Source organism: Scyliorhinus canicula, chromosome 9, assembly GCF_902713615.1.
Source record: "Scyliorhinus canicula chromosome 9, sScyCan1.1, whole genome shotgun sequence".
Taxonomy (NCBI): domain Eukaryota; kingdom Metazoa; phylum Chordata; class Chondrichthyes; order Carcharhiniformes; family Scyliorhinidae; genus Scyliorhinus; species Scyliorhinus canicula.
Genome location: NC_052154.1, coordinates 66673198 through 66696897, shown reverse-complemented (window position 1 = coordinate 66696897; position 23700 = coordinate 66673198). Strand labels below are relative to the sequence as shown.

The following is a 23700-nucleotide window of genomic DNA, read 5'->3' as shown; positions in this document are numbered from 1 at the left end:
TTTGGAGTTTTGTACTTGGAATTTTACTGTGAGTTCTCTGCGATAGGTGTTGTTGTCATTCATGTTACTTTTTTCCTGAAACGATTGAAGTTGGATTTGGGCGGGTGGCTGGTTGGTGTCCTTGCCAAGTACTGCGGAGAATATGCTAAATCTGTCTGTCACATTTATGCAGTGCAACCGAAAATCTCCAACTTTTGTCCCATACTTTTAAGTCCATCGTCATTGCATCGTTAAATTCCTTGGTGTTATGGGTTTTTCTTGTTACGTTTATTACTCTATGTAGGGCCACCTTGCTAGCTAAATAGTTAGTTAACGGGAGCGGAGGGATAGGGGTTTCTGCAGCTCATACTGTGTGGGGAGGCGTTTAGCATGAGCTTAGGAGTTTTATTTTGAGAGGGAGAGGAGAGGGTGGGAGCCCTTGTTTGCATTGATGTTTGCCGGGCTATTTGGGTGTGGTAGTGATGTGATGCAGTTGGGTGGGGGGCGGCGGGGTTAGTTTTCTGACTGACTGTAAAGTTTTCTTTGATCTGTTTTGATGGGAGACTTGGCGGCCATCTTGTGCGGACCTGGTGCTTGCTCTCTTTTCAGTAGTTTCTGGACTGCCCCACAGGATGGGAATGGCTGACTCTGGGTGTGGGGGGGGTGGGTAGATGACCTATTCGGCTGGTCACTTAGAATATGAGCGGGTTGAACGGCCCAGTAAAAAGATCTAGGGTGTTTGCACACCTTCGGCATTTGAAGGCTGGTGCGGTGCTGTTGCAGGAGACCCATTTGCGGATTTAAGATGGTTTCAGAAGAGCTGGATGGGGCAACTATTCCATTCTGCTTTTGACAGTAGGGCCTAGGAGCACCAATTAATAAGGAAGTATCTTTTTTGGCGCCTAAAGTTCTGATAGATCTGAACGGGAGATAGGTAATGGACAGTGGGTTGTCTGGACCCTGGTAGTCTTAGTCAATGTATGTGCACCAAACTGGGATAATACAGGTTTTATCAACAGGATTCTGGCTCTACTCCCGATCTAGACTCACACCAGCTGATCCTGGGAGGAGACCTTAACTGTGGGTTGGACCCTCAGCTGGATATATTAAGGCCTAAGTCTTTGAGTCCTTCTGAGGTGGCAAAGGCGCTTTTGGACTTTATGGAGCAGAGGGGGAGGGGGCAGACCCACGGAGATTTTACATCCAAACAAGGAGGATTTTTATTGTTTCTCTTGGGTGCATCAGATTTTGGATCGACTTCTTTGTGGTGGGCAGGTCTCTGGTGGGGGCAGGCTCATGCTCCACATTTTATGGATTTGGTGGTGGGGTCAGGCCCAACTCAGAGTCCCCCCGTGGAGGTTGGAGACAACGTTGTTGGCGGATAAGGGATTCTGTGATAGGGTTTGCTCCACCATTGGGGAGCATGCTGACTTTAAAAGGAGTGAGGAGATTTCGCTTTCCACATTGTGTGAGGCTTTGTAGGCGGTCATTAGGGGGGAAGATAATCTTTCATAGGGCACATAAAGAGAAGAATGGAAGGGTGGATAGGCAGAGGTTAGTAGGTGCTATCCTTGAGGTGGATTGCCAATACTCGCTTGCCCTGGAGTTGTTGGCAAACAAAGAATTTGCAGTTGGAATTTGGGCTGCTTTTAACAGGCAGGGCAGTGCACCAGCTGCAACGCCTGAGGGGAGCTTTATTTGAGCATGGGGAGAAAGCCAGGTGTCTGTTAGTGCACCAGCTGAGGCGGCAGGCGGCCTCTCGGGGTGGCGGGGGGGGGGGGGGGGTGGAAAGTGTTCGAAAAAGACTAGAGTGGCAGGTTGTTCTCAGCCCCAGGTAAGGTCAATGAGGCTTTTGAGACTTTTTATCGTAGTCTTTATAAGCCGGAGCCCCTGGAGGATGGGTTCGCTAGAACATAGAAACAGAACATAGAAGCAGGATGAGGCCATTCAGCCCTTCAAGCCTGCTCCACCATTCATTATGATCATGGCTGATCATCAAGTTCACTATCCTGATCTCACCTTCCCCACTGATCCCTTTAGCCCAAAGAATTATATCTAATTCCTTCTTGAACGAGAAAGAAGGGAGGAATTGGAGTCCCTCCTGACCCGGAGGAGGTCATAAAATGCATGGGTTTGATGCATTTGTGTAAGGCTCTCAGCCTGGATGGATTCCCAATCTAATTTTAAAAGAAATTTGCAGGTCAGCTGGTCCCACTGTTGTTGGAGACGTTTAACAATTCCATGACTCGGGGATATTTCGGGCCACATTGGCACAGGTGTCAATTTCCTAGATTTTAAAGAAAGATAAGGATCCGATAGAGTATGGGTCGTATCGCCCTATTTTGTATTGAATGCAGATGCAAAGTTATTGACGAAGGTTTTGTGCTTGGAGTCCTACTTTCCAGGGTTATATTGGAGGAACAGACTGGGATTGTTAAGGGCAGGCAGCTGTCGGCTAATATTTGGCGATTGCTTAATGTTATTCTGCCTCCCTCTCCAGCCCCTGAGCTAAAGGTAATTACTTCATTGGATTCTGAAAAAGGCATTTGATAGGATGGAGTGGATGAATCTGTTCGAGATCCTTGGAAGGTTTGGTTTTGGCCCGAGATTTATATCTTGGACCCAACTTTTATACAGGGCCCCCACCACGGGAATTCATATGAATGTATTGAGGAGCTTGAAATATTCCCAACTGAACAGAGGTATGAGGCAAAGGTGTCCATTGTCTCGTTATTGTTTGCCTTGGCAATTGAACCTCTGACCATAGCATTGAGGTGGAGGGGGATGGAGAGGAGGGGGAGGGATCATAATGTGTCTTTGTACATGGTTGATTTGCCTGTTGTATGTGACGGATTCTCTCTCCACTGTACAGGAGACAATGAAGCTGCTTAGGGGTTTGGACTCCTTGGGATATAAATTGAACTTGAGCAAAAGCAAATGTTTTCCAGTAAACCTCTCTGGGAAGGGAGCCAATCTGGGAATTGCCTTTTCGCCTGGCCAGGTTAAGCTTCTGTTATCTGGGAATCCGGGTGGCCCATGATTGGGCCTTGCTCCATAAACTAAATTTTACGGGTCTGGTAAATGGGGTCAAGTCTGACTTGAAGAAGTGGGAAAACCTCCCTCTGTCCCTGGCAGGCAGGATTCAATTGGTAAAGATATCCTCCCACGGTTTCTATTTTTGTTTCAGTGTCTTCCACTTTTTCTTCCCAGATCGTTTTCTTGTGCAAGTCAATAAAATTGTATAATCTTTTGGGTGGAAAGACCCCACAGATTCACAGGGCATATTTGCAGAGTGAAAGGCAATTGCCCAATCTGTTATTTTGGGTGGCAAATATTGAAACGCTGCAGGGGTGGTTTAATGATACCGAGTCCATGTGGGGGTAGATGGAGAGGACTGCCTGTAGAGGTAGTAGTTTGAGGGCCTTGGTGACAGCTCCTCTTCCATTTTCCCCAGAAAAGTGGACTTCAAGGCCAGTGGTGATGGCCATTCTGAGAATATGGAGACAGTTGAGGCAACATTTTAAGCTGAGTGCCATGTCAGAAACCATGTGCAAAAACCATTGGTTTGTTCCAGCAGCCTTGGACTCATCATTTTGGGCATGGTGGGGGGAAGGATTGGAACGGTTCGGGGACCTGTTCAGGGACGTTTGCTGGTTTTGAAGAATGGTTGGCAAGGCCTAGCTTCTGAAAACTAATCTGTTCAGGTGCGTAACTTTTTGCACAAGGAGATTCCTTTCTTCCCTTGATACCCTCGCCCTCATTGATGCATAGGGTTCTTTTGATGATTGAGCTAGGAGAGGAGAAGAAATCGAATATATATAGTCGGTGTCGATGGAGCAAGCTCCATTGGATGAGGTTAAAATGAAGTGGGAGAGCGAGCTGGGTCATGGTTTTGAACTGCAGACGGGGGCGAAGGTGAAAGTTGATTAAATGTGCAGGATAAAGGCCCTTCGCCTCGCTGATAGCCGAAAGCGGGATCTGCTTTGGTGGAGGACTCTGGTTCTGCCCAGTGCTTCATCCTGACTAAGTGACCTTATGGAGTTTTTGCACTCAGAAAAGATCAAGTGCATCATGAGGGATTCGGCAGAAGGGTTCCACTCGAGATGGCAGTCATTCATTTCCTATTTCAGGGAGCTGGTTGCTGTCAGATGTTAGGGGAGGGTTAAGAGGCGGCGTGCACTTCACATATGCACATACTTTGGTAATTATAAGGAGCCGACTATGCAAATAGAGGATTGAATGACAATGAATAGAGAATTGAATGACTATGATCGACATAACATTGAAGCGAGATTAAGGCTATTTATCAAAAGGACAACTGCCCAAAGTAGGAACAAAGATAGCATTCATGCTAGAAGGGGCCAATGTGTGGAAGGATGGCACCATCTTAAGAAAAGCATGAAAGGTCACTGGGAAATATTAACATTGATTTAAATGTGCAGGATGAAGGTCAGGGGTTAACAAGCATGGATTGGAAAAATGATTTAAGGATGTGAACGGCTAGAGTACAGCAAGTTCTGAAAGTGAATTGGAAAGATCATGAACTCACAATTCAATGTTAATTGGTCTAATTAATGAGGCCTCACGGCCTTCTCGTCGCAAATAAAGACTCACCAGCTGATTTGCCAGCACTGCGCTCGCCAACCCCCAGCTAATAAGGTTGAGCAGCACTTAAGCTGCACTTGCTCAGCCAACCCCAGCCAGCTCGCAACAATGGCGCCCCCAGGAGACTGGCCCCAAGATTCGGAGATGCTAACCTGGGGAGGCTGCTGGGCACTGTGGAGGCCAGGAAGGATATCCTGCTCCCCCAAGGGTCCAGGACAGTCAGCCACATGGCAGCAGGCGCTGCCTGGGACAAAGTGCCAGGACTGTGCCGACACCGGGCAGCACGAGTGAGCAGACACCAACGCCTCACCCCCCAGCCCTTCGCCCATCTCCCTCTCTCACCACTGTGAACCACGCATGTGGCTAACGATGCCCTCTCTGTGTCTCCTCAGGAAGAGCTCTCCCATAACCGTCGGGAGAGGGCCCAGACTGGCGATGAGTTGCCAGACATCAGAATCCTCACCTCCTTTGAGGAGCGGGCCCTGAAGGTGACCGGTATGGCCGAGGACAGATCGGTCACCCACGTGGAGGCTGGCAGACGCTGCAGAGGTGAAGAACCACCGGGCCTCACCCAGGAGACCTGTCAAACGTGAGTTGTTGTTGCCTTACTGACTGACCCATCCCTCCCACTGACCACGTGTCTACTCTCCTGCAGGTCCTCCAGCCGATGGAGCCGGCCCATCCCGGGCGGAATCCTCTCCTGACTCTGAGAACTCCTCAGAGTAGAGCTCCGAGGATGCAACCGTAGTCGCGGCACAGCTGTCATCCCACCCTCCACCAGCGCAGATACACCTCAGTGGGACATGATGAGATCGCACCGGCAATGAGTGGCACTCTGGCAACACTGCTAGTCACCGCAGTGGACAGCCTGGTGCACGACATTGGCACCATGAGTAAAGATGTCCAAGGTGGTGCGCAGTCGGTGACGGCTATGGCCAAGAATCTCAGCAGAATGCACGACTCGCTGGGGATGTCACCCAGTGCCATGTGACCTTGATGGGGTTCTGCAGGACTTGTTGGGGCAGACGGGCAGGGACAGGGGTTGCCCCAGGAATGGGTACACACAATCCAGGATTGGCATGGTGGTGCCGCGAGCAGTTGCCCCTCCAACACACCCCCACCCCCCATGGCAGCCTACCCCAGCCGAGCATCCCCCAACCCCCCAGTGAGCACTGGAATGGCAAGCCCATCACCCTCGGGCTCTTTGCCTGTGAACAAAGATGGCTACTCACCTCCTCGGCTCCCCACAAAGGCCCTTCCGTCAGGTTCACATTTTTCAAAAGAGGAGTACTAATGGGCGTCAGCATGACCACTTGCCGGAGAGGTCGCTGGATGACTGAAGGCCGTTGGATATGGAGTGGCTCTTATTAATTGTATGGAAATGGGGCTTAAGTGGTGATAATTGATCCCAATTTCACCTGTGGGAATGTTCCGGTTGCATCGCAAACTGTCGCCTGGCGCGGAACTCCGCTATTCACCGGCCTCGTTACACTTAAGCAAGAGCGCAACGAGGCTGGAGAATCGCACCCATAGATTTAGACATTAAGAAAAACAAGTCAAGTGTGACGTTGAATCAACTCATTGTGCACTCAGACTAGAACTGATACTAATTATGGCGTTGGAGCTGAGTACCATTATGAAGCATGCTGCAGTGGAGAAAGTTCTGAGCAAAACATTATTAAATTTTGTTTAAATAAATTTATGAAATAAACTTCATTCTTAAATTAAAGGGCAATTTAGCATGGCCACTCCACCTACCCTGCACATCTTTGGGTTGTGGGTGTGAGACCCACACAGACACGGAGAGAATATGCAAACTCCACACGGACAGTGACCCGGGGCCGGGATCGAACCCGTGTCCTCAGTGCCATGAGGCAGCAGGGCTAGTCACTGCGCCAGTGTGTTTCCAGCCTTGGGTGAACCATGCTTCGCTTTGCCAATCTTCCAGATGCGTCGACAGCAGTGTCGGTGAGTTCCACTCCACTCATAGAGTAAACGGCGTGGCATATCATCAGTGGGCCTGACCCAGTATTCTCTGAGACCGCCACGATTCTCCGTCTCCACTGGAGAGAATTCCTGATGGCAAGGTTCAGTTGTACTTCTAAAAATCGAGAAATGGATGGCAATGCTGATGAGGGAGAGAAAGGAGGTAGGACCCGGAGACGTGCGATCGTGGGCTGCTGGGCTATGTGGGGGGTGACCAGGGGACCGGCTGTAGAGCCGGTGTGACCCCCCCCCCCCCCCCCCCCACAGGACTGAGGTGGTGTCCGGGCATGGATCGCCATTGCCGTGGCATGCAAGGCAGCCATTTTGCTGCGCATCCCACTGACAACCCACCTTGGCCCCTGGTTCTTCAGAGTGACACCGACCATATGGGTGCCCCAACCCCACTGCCCCCACCCACTGCCATACCACCCTCCTACCCCCTCAAAACGGTCCACAAGGGCAACAGCCACAGTAGCCCCAACAGAGGAGCGCCAGACGGGAGCTACTAGCTTTCAGAGCACAGCTCACCTGATGAAGGAAAATCTGAAAGCTAATGATTCGAAACAAACCTGTTGGACTTTAACCTGGTGTTGTAAGACCTCTTGCTGAACTTTTACGCCACAGGGTCCTTACAGGCACCGAGTGGGGACCTGTCCAGGATATCACAGCTTGGTGCACAGATGCATTCTTGCCGTCACAGAAGCTCTATATGCCCAGTCGCACAATATATCCATTTCAATTTGGACCAAGCCCACCAGGTTGCCCAGGCAACGGGGTTTGCCGCCATTGGCGAGATGCCCCAGGTGCATGAAGACGGTGAGGCGTGGGTTGGTGGGATGGGGTGGGACACCAGAGCGGTGAGCGCTGGGTTTCCACTTCCTCACCCAACGCCGATCTCCATCCCGGGGATTGCACTTTCCTCCGGCCCGCTGACCACGACCAGGACCCTCTGCACTACCGCGGTGAGGAGCCGCAGGTCTGGCAGTCTTCCGCTCTTGGTGGTTACGGGCGGCCTTCTCCTGGGCCGGGATGGGGGGGCTGGAGGAACAGAAAACGCACAGTGTGGTGGGTAGCTGGTGGCTTCAGTAGCCAGGGCACCCGGCCCTGGCAGCCAGTATAGAAGCCGGCATGTGGTGCAGGGTGGGGGATTCGAACGCCTCCCGAGGAGGAGAGGGTTACAAGTGTGTGGGACGGGTTGGTACCAGGGGCACAGTGCTGCCTACTCATCCTGGCAGCCCTGGGGCACTTTTCCGGAACTGCTGACCAGTCCGGACGGTGTTGCTCTTGGCGCTGACCACCTCTGCCACCTGCTCCCAGGCACTGCAAACAGTGGCGGCTGGCAGCCTTGTTCCTGGGCCATGGTACAGGATGGCCTGCCTCTCCTCCACGGTGTCCAGCAGCGTCTCAAGCGTGGCGTCCGTGACCTTGGTGGCGCTCTCCTCGCTGCCATCTCCATCTTGTGTGTTGAGAGTGAAGTGTGTATATGCAGCTGCTGCTTGTCAGCCTCCTGAGTGTCAATCCCGAACCCGGCGACTTCAGCACAGTTTCTCATTGAAATCGATCGTGTTCCACATGGCCCTGGTGCTAGCCCCTCAACAGTCGCTGAATCGGTCCAGGTGCTGCTCCAGTTTTGGTGTCGTAGAAGTTTGTGAATCCTGCCCTGCAGTCAACACAGTCTCAGGAACAGGAGAATTCCGCCTCATATATTTAAATCTCTCTGCCTGCCTTTGGCTAATAGTCATTACCACTTAGCATCCTTCTGAAAATGTTCAGGAAACCTGGTTTTGAGTTTGAAAATCATGCTTATAAACCACTATAACAATGTTCCCTAAATGCCTACAAGAAAATCTGTGGTTTTATACGGTTGCTGGAACATATAATTGAAACATATGGCAGTGAACATTCCTTTGGGAATGAAAAGACATATGCTACATTTACTTTGAAATTACTGCTGCTGGGAAGAGAAAACTGCCAACGATCACAGTTAATTTGCGGTTCATCCAGTTTGTTCATAAAATTTGTATTGGGTAATCTTGATAGGACTGGGATTAATGGTCAAGTTACCAACATCATTACAGGATTCAGGCGGGTAGATGCACAAATGATTAATATTTTACTGACAGGCAACCTCCAGGACCAGCTGTTTGGCTGTGTCATTTTCCAGTTTCAGTGGGTCCAACAAAAAGACACCCAGCAAGTGGGTCAGTAATAATAAATCCAAACCCAATACAACATCCTCGCTCCTTCTGAATGAGATTTGGATATCAGTTTTTGATTTGTATAGAAATTTTCTTGAAAGCGTATTTCACTTTCTCAGCAACTATAAAAAGAAAACCACTATGGGATCCTTCACCTAAACCCTGTTACCATTTTGACAGGATCTTTAATGATGACAGACTCCAGAGGCCGTAACAGGCTGGAAGGTTTAACAGCAAACGACCTGTTATTGTTTTTATAGTTTTAAGGGGCAGGGTGCCATTCCACAAATGAAAACAATTGTTAATGTTATTTCCGTGCACTTCTGCATAAAGACCATGAAGAGAAATTATAGAAATCAAAGTACCATTGTACAAAATCCACTGTTTTCAGTTCCCGTTCCAGTCTCTGTTCCATAGGAACAATCCATAGCTAACAATCCTATCCTTCTGCCTAACAACAGTCCGATTAAATCACAACCTTGGTATAATTGTTGACTCTAAAATGAGGTTTCAACCAAATGTTTGTGTCACCAACCATAGCTTCACCCCTGCCTCCGCTCATCTGCTGTTGAAACCCTCATCCCAGTCTTCATTCCCTCTAGTCTTGACTGTTCCAACACATTCCTAGCTGGTCTTCCACATTCAACTCTAACCCTCTGTGAAAGTGAGGGCATTCAAAACCTTGCTGATGGTGCCTTAGCTCCAGTTTACCTATCATCCCTGTGCTCGCTGAACTAAATGGGCTCCCAATCAAGCAATGCTTGATTTTAAAATTCTCATCCTCGTTTTCAAATTCTTCCATGGCCGTGTATATCCCTATCTCTGTCATTTCCTTCAGTCCCACAACCCTCATCTGATTCTCTTGATTGCTCTTGAGCATCCACGATTTTAATCGCTTCACTATTGGTGGCCACACCGTCATTTGTCCTAAAGTCTGGAATTCCTTCTTTACACCTCTCTACCTCATTTGCCTCCTGTAAGACTCTCATTAAAACTTACCTCTTCAACCAAGCTTTTGTCTGACCTAATCTGGATGTTTATCTTGGGCAGGGGAAACATGAATGGAACCCATTCCTGTCATCATTTTATCTCAGAGAGAGGGAGGGGTCGGGTTTTGTGAGCCATGTTGCAGTGCAGGAGGTGTGTGAGTGTGCAGGTGGGCTGGCTAGAATGACCCCCTTGGTTCTGGGGGACAACAACACAGTTCCCAACATTACGCTCACGTCCCCTAAACCTCCCCCTCCACCCCCCCGATACAGCCATGATACCTTCATAACCACCTACCTAATATCCACTATGGACAGACCTTAGGATATCTTTGAAATTGTTATGACACCCTGGGTGGGTGCCTGGTCAATTCCAGCCCCACAGACCCCGGAGTCCCAGCATAAGTGAATGAACTAATAAATTGTGTATTTTCCTGAGATCTTTAACCATCGTCTGCTCCAATGAGTCACTGGCACCAGACTTGTAAGTAAAACATGAAAGAATTGTTTATTTATAACAAGAGTAAAAAACAAACATATAATGGAACAATAGTCTACTCGTCTAACTATTCCCAAAACCTCGTCTACACCCTCCACCCAGACACACACAAGATAGACACACAGTGGGAGTCGGAAAGGTTAAAGAAAAATAGGTTTTGAAAGGGTATGAGAGATTTGAGGATCTTTCTGCTGGGGTTGTGGTCTTTGGAGGCGGTGATCTCTTCAGAATGCGAGATGTTGAACCGTCGGTTGGTTTGGATCTTCAAGCTGGGCCACTCAGGCCTGATTCTCAGGCTGTGGGATCCCTTCTAGGGACACACTTCAACTTGTGTTGAGCTGAGCCTTACCCCCCCGGAAGATGCACTTCAGGTCAACTCGGGTCCGATATGTGGTCAGCTTCAGCAGATTCACCAACAGCCTGTTTCTGTTAAACAGAATATCAGAGCAGCAGTTTTCGCGAGGCCTTCAAGTGGTCTGGGACCTTTTTATTGGGAGAGGAATCCAGAAAGTTCCCCAACAGTTATACTTTTCAATCTCTTTTGATATTGTCCGGTCTGTGGATTCTGCTGTCTACCTTGTTCAAATACCTTGCCTTTAGAAGTTACCATTTGTATAGCCCTATTGATCTCGGGTAAACAATGTTTCTGATATGGCCATTCTCACCTTGTCTCTAGACTTCTGCTAAATTTGTCAATTGTTTGTTATTTTATTTTCATTTCAAATTCACTGTTAATCTCATAAACTTGCCATATTCCTATGGTGGCACAATGGTGCAGTGATTAGCACTGCTGCCTCAGGACCTGGGTTCAATCCTGGCCCAGGGTCACTGAATGTGTGGAGTTTGCACATTCTCCCTGTGTCTGCATAGGTCTCACCCCCACAACTCAGACGTTCAGGGTAGGTGGATTGGCCAGGCCAAATTGCCCCTTAATTGAATAAACAATGAATTTAATTGGGCACTCAAACTTTATATTGAAAAACAACTTACTCACATTCCTGACACCCACAAGAATAGGGGTCAAACTCTGTGCATTTAGAACCATGCTGATCCACACTGGCTGTCCAGTCAACTGAGCCAATCAGCCGCTTCCCTCAAGGAGTGCAACATACACTTTAACAGACGTGGTAACCTGAAACTATGAAGAGTGGTGGCAGAGGCTTCATTTCTTTCCATTGCTGACCAGCAATCCCACTCTTACTGCCTGCCAATGGCAAATGTTGGACTGACTGTTGTTGCAGTTTGGCAGAACGCACCTTCCTTGGGCCATCAAGTCCTGGAGCAGGACATGATTTCAGCGTTTCTGGCTCAGAGGCAGGGAAGTTACCACAGCGTCCCAAGACCTCCATATCAAATTTGATATGGAGAGAAAAATCAAAACAAATCTGATGATGATCAAAGGACAAAGAACATTATGACAGGCCCTTCTGCCCACCAAGCCTGCACCGATTCAGATTCTTTATTTCGTCCTACTTATTGCCCAAACAATCTGCATCCGTCCATTCCCTGCCCATTCATGTGTCTATCGAGATGCACCGTAAACATTGCTATCGTGCCAGCCTCCACCACCTCCACTGGCAACGCGTTCCAGGCACCCACTACCCTCTATGTTAAAAACTTTCCCCACACATCTCCCCAAAACTTTTCCCCCTCTCACCTTTTAACCTGTGCCCCTTTGTAATTGAGTCTTCCACCCTGGGGAAAAAACATCTGACTAAACACCCTGTTATATCTCTTGTAATTTTGTAGACCTCAATCAGGTCTCCTTTCAGCCTCCGTCTTTCCAATGAAAACAATCCCAGTTTATTCAACCTCTCCTCAAAGCCAACACTCTCCAGATCAGGCAACATCCTGGTAAATCTTCTTTGCACTATCTCCAAAGCATCCTTCTGGTAGTGTGGTGACTAGAACCGCATCCAAATGTGGCCTGACTAAAGTTTTATACAACTGTAACATGGCATGCCAACTCTTGTACTCAGTGCCTCGGCCGATGAAGGCAAGCATACCATATGCCTCTTGACCACCTGATCCACCTGCATTGCCACTTACATGGAACTATGGACCTGAACGCCCAGATCCCTCTGCATGTTAATGCTCCTAACGGTTCTGTCATTTACTGTATAATTTACACCTGAATTTGATCTTCCAAAATGCATCACCTCGCATTTGTCGGGATTGAACTCCATCTGCCATTTCTCCTGTCTAACTCTCCAATCCACCTGCCTTGCACATCTTTGGGTTGTGGGGGTGAGACCCACTCAGGCAGGGGGCGAATCTGCAAACTCCACACGGACAGTGACCCGGGGCTGGGATTCAACCTGGCAACGCGGCGCCGTGAGGCAGCAGTGCTAACCACTGCGCCACAAAGCCATCCTGAGGATCTTTTGGTTTTAAACATTATAAATGTTTTATGCTGGCAAGGTTCATGGCAGAACTATCACTGCTGCTGTGAAACCCAGTTCTGTGCCTCATCATAGTAACTACATGGGATGCTTTTGAAATGGTCCTACATGATTGCTTGGAGACAGTGGACTGATCCATATTTAAGAACTCAGCGAGCATCTTAAACGCGTATGCCACCACCATCACAGACTTCATCAGCAAATGTGTGCCAAAGAAAGCAGTACGTACGTTCCCCAACCATAAACCATGGCTCAATCACAAGATTGACTCCCTACTGAAGGACAGGCGACGCTGACCTATACAAGAAATCCAGATGCCAAGAGAGAACATCAGACCTTGAGAAGGTTAAGTTCATGATGAGGGTGAGGGGTGCGATTGACGGGTTCTATCACAGATGGCGTCAGTTTATATTGCATTTCAAGGATCTGGAGCGGGATTCTCCGACCCCCCGCCAGGTCGGAGAATCGCCCGGGGCCGGCGTCAATCCCGCCCCCCTCCTTGTCCCGAATTCTCCACCCCCCGAGATTTGGCGGGGGCGGGAATCGCGCTGCGCCGGTCGGCGGACCACCCGCGCTGGTCGGTGGGCCCCCCGCGGTGATTCTCCGGCCCGTGATGGGCCGAAGTCCCGCCGCTGACAGGCTTCTCCAGCTGGCGTGAATTAAACCACCTACCTGACCGGCGGGATTGGCGACGCGGGCGGGCTCCGGGGTGCTGGGGGGGGACGCGGGCCGATCTGACCCCGGGGATACCCCCACGGAGGCCTGGCCCGCGATTGGGGCCTACCGATCGGCGGGTGGGCCTGTGCTGTGGCGGCACTCTTTTTCTTCCTCCTTCGCCATGGTCTTCACCATGGGGCACCTTTGGGGCAGCCCGACGCCGGAGTGGTTCATGCCACTCCAACACGCCGGGACCCCCCCCCCCCCCGCCCTGCCGGGTTGGGGAGAATCCCGGCCCTGGTCACTGTTAACTGTTGGGAGGGCTGTGTGGTCTGTTGGGGAGGAGGGAGGTTATAATTGTTGGTGGAGGAGTTTGTTTTTGGTTCTTATGGTTTGTTGAGGTTGTTGATAAATGCTTTATTGTTTGATTGTTACTTATGTATAAAATGTTAAAAACTTAAAATAATTTTTGGAAACATTTTTATTATTTTAAATATTTTTAAAATGTGTGTTCATAGCATTTGTGAAAAATCTTTTCAAAAGTGAATGATTTTTCTCTTTTTCTAGGACTCTTTGCTTTAGTTAATAATGCTGGCATCTTGGCCTACATTGGTGACGCAGAAATCATCCCAATAGATGCTTATAAACGATGCATGGAAGTCAATTTCCTTGGCACAGTCGAAGTTACGAAAACATTTTTACCCTTGCTTCGTCGAGCAAAAGGAAGAATAGTTAATATTTCTAGTCCCTCAGGTATGTTCACTTCAAAGCTGGTAACAAGCTATGCATGTAAAGGAAAGCAAAATACTGCAGATGCTGCAAATCTGAAATAAGAACAAATTGCTGGAAATACAAAGCAGGTGTGGCAACACATTGTTTCAAGTTGAATGCCACCTCTTCAGAACTTGAGGAAAATAGTAAATAGATGGGTTTTATGCCATTGACAATGGGGAGGGGAGGAAGAACAAAAGGGAAGGTCAGGGATATCTTTTATGGTGGGAGAGATTAAATGACAAAGATATTAATGGAACAGAAATCAAAAGGAGTTTTAGTTGTAATAGTAAAGAAACAAAGCATTTATCCGGAGGGAGGGTCAGTATTAGAAGAATGAATAGCTCTGGCCAATAGCAACAACATGAAAAACAAGGGGCGAGATTCTCCGCAAATGCGGAGAATCATAAAGGCTGCCGTGGGACAGGCCGTGACCCACGGCAGCCTTCACGGCCACTTCCGGGGCCAATACTCCACCCCCGGGCGGGGCTAGGAGCGCGGCCCCGTGTGTCACGGCGGCGCGGCCTTGTCGACGGTCGTCAAGGCCGCACGTCAAGCATCACGCCGGCTGATGACGTCAGCCGCGCACACGCAGGTTGGACAACGCCAACCCGCACATGCGCAGTTGCCGTCTTTTCCCTCAGCCGCCCCGCAAGACGTGGCGGCTTGATCTTGCGGGGCGGCAGAGGGAAAAGAGTGCATCCGTTATGGACGCACGGCCCGCGATCGGTGCCCACCGTGGTACTGCCGTGGTACTGCCGTGCCAATCGGGCCCCCAGATGCCCCAAACGGGCATCTGCCGCCCGTTTCACGACGGCAGCGAGCAGGTGTGTTTGCTGCCGTATTGAAACGGGCGTGAAGGCCCGGCCGCTTGGCCCATCGCCCGGCCCATCGCCCTCGGAGAATCGCCGCTCGCCGTAAATAACGGCGAGCGGCGATTCATGGCGTGGGTCGGGCGTGCGGGGGGGGAGAATAGCGGGAGGGTGTGAAAAATGTCGGGAGGCCCTCCCTCTATTCTCCCACCCGGCGTGGGGGGCGGAGAATCGCGCCCATGATTTACACCGGCACATAGCAAAAACAAAAGAATCAAAATAGGGATAGAATTCATAGTCTGAATGTGTTGACTTCAGTGTTGTGTCCTGAAGGTGGTAAAGTGCCTTATTGGAAGTTGAGATGCTGTTCCGCAAAGTGGTCGCCCAATCTGTGTTCTCTCCAATATGGAGGCAACTGTGAGCAGCGAATACAGTAGACTAGATTGAAAGAAATTCAAGTAAATCGTTGCTTCGCCTGGAAGGAGTGATTAGGGCCTTGGATGTTTAGGAGAGAGGAGGTAAATGGGCAGGTTTTACACCTCCTGCAATTCTGTGGGAAGGGAACAAGGCGCTGGGGGCAATTGAGGAGTGGCCCAGTGTGTTGCTGAATAAACACACCCTTCGGAAGGCTAACTGAGGAGGGAGAGATGCGATGGTGGTGGCTTCATGCTGGAGATAGTAGAAATGCTGGTGGATGGTCCTTTGAATATGGAGTTTGGCGGGGTGGAAATTGAGGCCAAGGAGAACCCTATTGTATTTATTGAAGGGAATAGAAATGGGTGGGAGTAGAAGTGCAGAAAATGGGTCGGGCACAGTTAAGGGGCCTGTTAATAGTCAGCAGGGTGTGGGGTGGGGGAGGAGGAGGAGGAGGCGGGAGGAGAGGGGAACAGCCGCAGTTGAGCACTATTATATGGAAGGTTACATCATCCGAACAGATGTGACGGAGCTGACAATGTATCTATGTTGGTATTGTGATGGACAGTTCAAGGTTTTCAGAATATTCACTGAAAAACAATGTGAAAATCTTCATTTACGATTAATAGGATATAACCTTCGCCAGAATTCATCTCCAGGCTTAGGATGTTATGCTGAACAATAACGATTTATAACAAGGACAGGGGATACTAGAAAATCTCAGCAGGTCTGCCTGCACCTATTAGGAGAGAAACAGAGTTAACATTTCGAGCCCTTAGGCTCTTCACCAGAACTGAAGGGAGGGAGAATGCATTAGAACTGTAGAAATTGTAATAAAAAGTAGCACCTTTAAGAACAAAAGACAAACGCCCTCGTGTGAGAGGAGAGTTTAAGATGGAGGAGAAAAGGCAAAATCTAAAGTTGCTGTGCTCAGTCCTGAGGCCTTCAATGTGCCCCACCGGAAGATGAGATGCTGCTCCTCCAGCTTGTGCCGGGTTTCACTGGAGGCTTTCAGCAGGTCAAGGACGGTCTTGTGGGCCGAGTTAAAATTGTAATCAACAGGAAGATTGGAGTCATGCAAAGTGGTCACCCAGTCATGCTCTGTCACTAAATAATTTCTCCTTTAACTTGCCTCACTTTCTGCAAATAAAAGGTGCGACTGTCGGTACCCTCATGGACCCCAGTTATGCCTGTCCTTTTATGGATTATGTGGAACACTCCTTCTTCCAGTTCTACTCAAGTCCACTCTCATAACTGTTTTTCTGTTACATCGAGATTGGATTGGTGCCGCTTCATGCTTTCACCTGAACCTGGAAAAAATGATCAGTTTTACATCCAGTTTCCACCCCTGTCACCTTCATGTGGTCCATCTCCGACACTTCCCTTCCTTGACCTGTCCATAGATTCCGTACAGTACAGAAGGAGGCCATTCGACCCATCTAGTTTGCACTGCCCCTCAAAAAGAGTACTCTAGCTAGGCCCTCTCCCCGCCCTATCCCTGTAACCTAATCTGCACACCTTTGGACTGTGGGAGGAAACCGGAGCACCTGGGGGAAACCCACTCAGATATTGGGAGAACATGCAAACTCCACACAGACAGTCAACCAAGGCCGGGAGCCAGAATCAAACCCAGGTTCTTGGCTCTGTGAGGCAGTGCTAACCATTGTTACCCTCCACGTTACCCAGCCTTACCTGAATAATTACCCAGGAAATGTGACACAGAAAAATTCTAGTCTAACTCCTGCGCAACCGTGCAACTGAACCACCACCCTGCCCCTGCACACCCCACTGACTTCCTTGGCCCGACTCTTCTTTCCCCCCCCCCCACCCCTCCTCCGTACATGACAGTTTGGTATGTGTGCAGTACTAATTTATTGAATAGCTTGTTCCTGTGGCAAACGCCTGTTCAATCGAGTCGAGGAACTGTTAAACTTTTATCTAGATATGTAGTATGGCTGACGTTGATGCAAGGACAGTTTTTCTGCTTTAAATGAAAAAGCTTTTCTGCCATTCCCACAATGTTGAAGTGAAATGGAACATAATTCGAGACACCATTTACAATACTGCAATCTCAACATATGGGGAGCAAGAGTGGAAAAAGCTAACTGATTTGGGTCTAAAGTTGCTGTAATGGAACCTGTTGTTGAAACCAAGTGACCTGCTCTCATTAATTGCAAGAAAGATCTGGGCAAGAGTACTGCATGCACTAAGAGTAGCTTGAAGTCCAACAGACTGTTCAGCGCTATGCCCGTGACTGCTGCTTACACAGATGTTTAACACAAGAGTTAACAACCAAGGTGCAGCCATTGTCTCACAAGGTGAAAGGCTGTCAAAGAAGCATGTTCCCATGGGACACAATGTTGGTTGATTATATGTTAATGCCATTAAAGTCATTCTGTCCAGCAGTGTCTATGGTAGGAACAGGTTTAGGCAATTCAGTCCATTGACGCAGTTTCATCATTTATAGAGATCAGTTTCCTTAACCTATTCACCTGTCTTGGCTGCATGTCCCTTGGCACTTTTGGCTGGCAAAGATGTATCAATTTCTGATTTAAAATTATGAGTTGAGGTAGCATGTCCTGTTTGAGAGAGTGTTCCACACTTCTACAACCATTTCTGCGAGACCCATAGCCATGATAAAAAAAGTAAACTGGTCTTTCTACCACACAGAGTGGGGAACCATGGAGTGATCTGCAAACAAAGTGCTTTGTGAACTTGAAAAGAGACTGATGGCTGTCCTGTCGAATGCCCTAAAGAGCTTGGTGTGCATGTTTATCAGCATGCTCCTCTATGCTGTTCCACTAAAGTGCTCATCTGAGTCCCCTGCAGTAGAACCATGTGCACCCTCATCCTTCGGTGAGCAGGCATGTTCCTGCCCAGTGACCCACCTTTAACGGTGCAGCCATTAACATTCATGCAGTGCCAGCTAAGAGCTACTGGTTTTAGATCACGTGATGGTTGTTTCTTCCATCAGTGCTGTGGTGTGATGTTGCTCACTCTCTTCCTCCTTGGACTGTTCCGACTGACTGGCAGATACATGGCAGTCCTTGGGTATTTGAAAGCAAAATTCAGAAGCTCAGGGAGCTATGGTGTAAAGCAAGAGGTCCATGTCACACCATCTGCAGCTTTCACATCATTTCCAGATAGAAGGATAAGTGCGAGGTGGGAGTTAAGGGACATAGGGCACTGATATAACATCATCATTGTGTTCAGCAATTGCTCCAGGCTCTGTTCCAGCTGACCCCATGATGTACAGCATCATCTCCTCTGTTGAGCCCAGGGGATGGAGGCATACTAGCAATCTCAGCTCTGCTCCCTTCTATTATAGGCAACCTTATCCTGCAAAGAGAGAGGACAGAATGTTAGTGGTTGTGTTGCACTGTGTTTAGGTGATATGCCTGCCCCAGCAGAATAGCTGGAGGTATGTCTAGATAGCAGGAGGATGTACAAGGTTGGCATCATTGATAGGTGTATGAGGGTGAGGTGGAATATCTAATTGTTAGGCGTGAGTCCTGGGTGCTGGGGACTGCCAATGAGGGTAGTGTGAGAAGCAGATGTTGTCATGGGAAGTGGATGTCAATGAGTCGGCCAGCATGTTTTGCCTGTTCCTAATAATATAATAATCACTTATTGTCACAAGTAGACTTCAATTAAGTTGCTGTGAAAAGCCCCAAGTCACCGCAATCTGGCACTTGTTCGGGGAGGCCGGTACGGGAATTGAACCCGCGCTGCTGGCCTTGTTCTGCATTACAAGCCAGCTGTTTAGCCCACTGTGCTAAACCAGCCCCTGTGCTAATTGCCCTTGAGAAGCCATTGGGGAGTCATTTTTTTGAAAAGTTGAAGAATGTGTGGTGTAGATACAACCACCATGCTGCTAGGTCCTCCGGGCCAGATGCCAGGCATTTGTCTCCCGAGTCACTGCTCCTGTTCTCTCTGGAGAGTTATTTTGAGGGCCGCATGTCCCCAGACAGAATCATGATATCTCTCCTCCTGTCAACCTTCATTACTATGGCTTCCAGCACTGTATACTTGAACTTTGCAGCTCTTTCACTTCCTTGATGCCCCATTTGTGCAGCTCCAATTTGCAGTCAGCAGCAACTTCCTTCCAAGAGTGCAGTTTCCCTTTAAGTCATACAGGTTGCCTTTAAGAGGAGCAGGCAGTCGGTAACTTGTTGGGCCACCTGCTGTACACTTAGTCAGCCAGCAGCGTGAGACCCACTTGGTCCTTCACTTGAGTCATTTAAATGAGGAAGCATCATAAGGTTTAAGCACGATTAAGAGATATCATGGAGCTAAATGGACAGAGCATGAATTGTGGCCTCGTTACTGAAAATGGGTCATAAGTCTTTAGCTCCAAGAGTCCTAACTGTAAATAAAACCTATATTCAACATGATGTTTTCTGATTCTAATAGAGGAGAAATAAAACTGTAATTAAACTAGACGGTAAAACTTAAACTTTGCTAAATTACAGTTTGAAATTAATACTAAAGAATGATATAAGGGGATTATGTTTCACCAAATAACAGTTGTTGGTATGCACACTCAGTGGTCACAGAAGAAAGATAAGAGATAACGACATAGACAGCTTCAGGTTTCCAATTTAACCTTTAGTCAGGCTGCATGTGCCATCAGTCAGTCTTAGAGTCTAAAATCAGTGTATCTTGGAGAACAGCAGCAAAAAGTTGGGGTCATTTAACTGTTTTGAGCCTCTAAACGCCATCCTCAACCCACGTTCTTACAGCAGTAGCTGTACAATTCAACACATGAAGGAGAGAGTTTAAGGTAAAGGGGTGGAGTCAGAATGTCTGTTCAGGTAGTTGCTGCTGTTTTCAGTTGCTAATGTATATTTGCAAATAATACAGCTCCTCATATGCTGAAGGAGTTAATAGTTTATCCACTGTGAACATGTGGAAGGCTTTATGCTTAGCAATGCTACTAGATATTTATGTTAATAGAGAAGCATTTCAATTAAAGCCTTCAATTATAAGCGTCAGGGAGGAAGCATCCTATTTTTCCAAGACTCAGCAGTCTTTCTGCAGCTTAGTTCTAAACCTCAATCCTAACAGATGGCTAAGGGCTCTGGTGCCATATGCTGCCAAACCATCTGTCTGAAAATCCAATATAACAAGGGCATGTCCTGTGCTCCTTCCAGCACAGATACCTCTAAATACTTCCAAATAGTTAATTAAATCGCAAGTTCATATTTCTGTTCCAATTTATATATGGGATCTGGATGATCATTTGAGAAATTCTGAATCCCTATTTCCAAGAAGTCTTTTAGTTAATCTTTATTAAATGCGGCTTGCAACACTAGGAATAGCACTAAAAATGTCTTTAAGAAGAGGAATTGCATCTATCCCTCATAAAATCAATCAGAAGGAAAGAATTGGGAGCCATTGTTGACTACTTGTCCATCTCTGCTGCCAGTGCTTTAGTTGGGTTAGCTTTGGTAATGTGTGGGGGAAAAGGAGCAGAAGATTGATGTACTTTGAACTTTGTATCAAAACGCTGAGATGGAATCAAATAAATACATAGCTTGGTGAACAAAGGAATCCTCACACATTTTTCCTACTGTCCAGAGAATAATGATAAGCTTTAACAAAAAGTTTCAAATGATTAATAGACTCTTTACCATTCCTGCACATTGAGTTCCACTCACAATCATAGATCTTTTAGAATTGTGCCTTATCAGAGGCTTTCCTGAATTAACTCTACCATTACTTTTAAGGATCTAATCCTTATCTAGACAGAGTGTAGAAAACCTGACTCAAGTTTTTCAGTACCAGACAAACTTTACAGAATTCCAGTAGTCACTGAGGAAAGTAGTGTTTATTTTCTTGTATCTTTCAGAATCGAAGAAGCTGGAGGAAAAATGGTTTATCCCTGTTTTTTTTTAAAGCATATCTTTGCACCCACACTGTTTTCTACCCTTTGGGAAATAGTGGGGGGAAGTGGTGGAAGGATTCTTGAGCTGATTATCAATCTGTTGAACCTCATTGAACGCTCCTTCCATGGACTCTAACCCAGAGCTTCTGGCCCTATGGTAGGGACGCTCCCATTGCGCCATCTGGCCTCTTGTTTATCCTAGAATCCTTTACAAATCAAGATGGAGATATACATCTGATTCACTTCAAAAATGTTATTGACCAGAAAATGGCTGTCATGGCAGAGTTTGGTGCAAACCATTGTGAGGGATGTCACGCACTTTCACTGGAAGTGATAACATTCTGAATTCAAAGCTAGCCAAAATTGCATGATTGGTGTTCTTGAAGCATGCTCTGCTACACAGGACCTGCTGTTTCATAGCTACACTTGGTGTTGATTACGAAACATGTGGATTTTGGAAAATGCCTTTAGAACATAGTTATGGAAATTATGGAATATATAGTCAAAACCTAACTCCATCTCCCTACCCCCATATAAAGAGAAGCTAAAACTCTCCAACAAGCAGATAACCAAACCTCCAAATCAAAATTAATTTTTTTAATGCTCAAAGGTGCTCTTGCATACACGGACCTAAGCAACACAAAATAGGTAAAAAGCGAGTGCAAAACGGGCAAGGCAGATAAACTCAGGGCATGGATAGGTACATGGGACAGGGATATTATAGCTATTACTGAAACATGGCTAAAGAAGGGGCAGGACTGGCAGCTTAATGTTTCCGGGTACAGATGATATAGGAAAGATAGAACAGAAGGTAAGAGAGGAGGGGGAGTTGCGTTTTTGATTAGGGGCAGTATCACGGCAGTACAGAGAGAGGATATATCCGAGGGTTCGCCCACTGAGTCTATATGGGTAGAAGTGAAAAATAAGGAGGGTGAGATCACTTTGATAGGACTGTACTATTGGCCTCCAAATAGTCAGTGGGAAATCGAGAAGCAAATATGTAAGATTACAGATAGCTGCCGGAAAAATAGGGTGGTAATATTTGGGGACTTTAACTTTCCCAACATTAACTGGGACAGCCATAGCACTAGGTGTTTGGATGGAGAGAAATTTGTCGAGTGTATTCAGGAGAATTCCTCATTCAATATGTGGATGGCCTGAACAGAGAGGGGACAAAACTTGACCTTTTCTTGGAGAATAAAGGCAGGCGACGGATGTGTTAGTGAAGGATCACTTTGGGACCAGCGACCATAATTCCATTAGTTTTAAGATAGCTATGGAGAATTATAGTTCTGGCCCAAAAGTTAAAATTCTAAACTGGGGCAAGGCCAATTTCGAGGGTACTAAGCGGGAACTTTCAAAAGTTGATTGGGGGTGCCTGTTTACAGGCAAGTGGACAGCTGGTAAGTGGGAGTCTTTCAAAAGTGTGTTAACTAGGGGTCAGGATGAGCATATTCCTCTTGGAGTGAAGGGTAAGGCTTGTTGGTAGATGGAGGGAACCCTGGATGACTTGAGATATTGAGGCCATGGTCAAAAGGAAGAAGGAGACCTATGACATGCATAAGCAGCTGGGATCAAGTGGATCCATTGAAGTGTATAGGGCTTGTCGGAGTAGAGTTAAGAGAGAAATCAGGAGGGCAACAAGGGGACATGAGATTGACTTGGCAGATAAGGCAAAGGAAAATCCAAAGAGCTTTTACAATGCATAAAGGGTAAAAGGGTGACTAGGGAGAGAGTAGGGCCTCTTAAGGATAAATATGGTCTTCTATGTGCACACCCACAAGGGATGGGAAAGGTCCTAAATGAATAGTTCTCAACTGTATTTACTGTTGAGGAAGGCACAATGTCAGGGAAATAAAAAGAGATGTCTTGAGGAGTGTACATATTGCAGAGAAGGAGGTGATGGAGGTATTAAAACGCATCAAGATAGATAAATCCCCGGAACCTGATGATGTATCCCAGGATGTTGTGGAAGGCTAGGAAGGAAGTTTATGGCCCCCTAGCTGAGATTTTTGGATCATCGACAGCCACAGTAGAGGTGCCTGAAGATTGGAGGGCAGCAAATGTTGTGTTGTTGTTTAAGAAGGGCTGTAGGGTAACCCTGCAAACTACAGACCGGTTAGCCTTACTTCTATAGTGGGCAAATTAGACAGGCAAGGGCTAATTAGGGAAAGCCAGCATGGCTTTGTAAGGGGAAAGTTTCACATATTTGATGGAGTTTTTTTGAAGGGTTAACCAGAAGGTAGATGAGGGCAGTGCAGTCTGCGTTGTCTGCATGGACTTTAGCAAGGCTTTTGACAAGGTACCACATGGTAGGTTGTTGCAAAAGATTAAGGCTGCGATTCTCCGCAACCACGATGCGTGGGAGAAGAGCTGGGTGGGAGAATGGGTCCGCTCCCGCACCTCCCGCTATTCTCCCACCCCCCCTCAAAATGGCGTGAAAGGTTTTCCGACGCGCCGCTCGGAGAAGGCGGCCCGCGATTCTCCGACCCGGATGGGCCGAG

At 47.7% G+C, this 23700-nt stretch overlaps 1 protein-coding gene across 2 annotated transcripts in view; it reads left to right on the top strand.

Annotated features, from left to right (window-relative positions):
- The window catches only part of LOC119971378 (17-beta-hydroxysteroid dehydrogenase type 2-like), an 84343-nt gene that overhangs the window by 17784 nt on the left and 42859 nt on the right, over positions 1–23700 (top strand). The window contains exon 3 of one of the 2 annotated variants that reach the window (XM_038806827.1): positions 13880–14065. The exons of the other annotated variant lie outside the window; for it this stretch is intronic. Coding sequence (XP_038662755.1) covers positions 13880–14065 — 186 coding nt within the window. The remainder of the gene's footprint in view (positions 1–13879; positions 14066–23700) is intronic. 2 annotated transcript variants of the gene reach the window in all.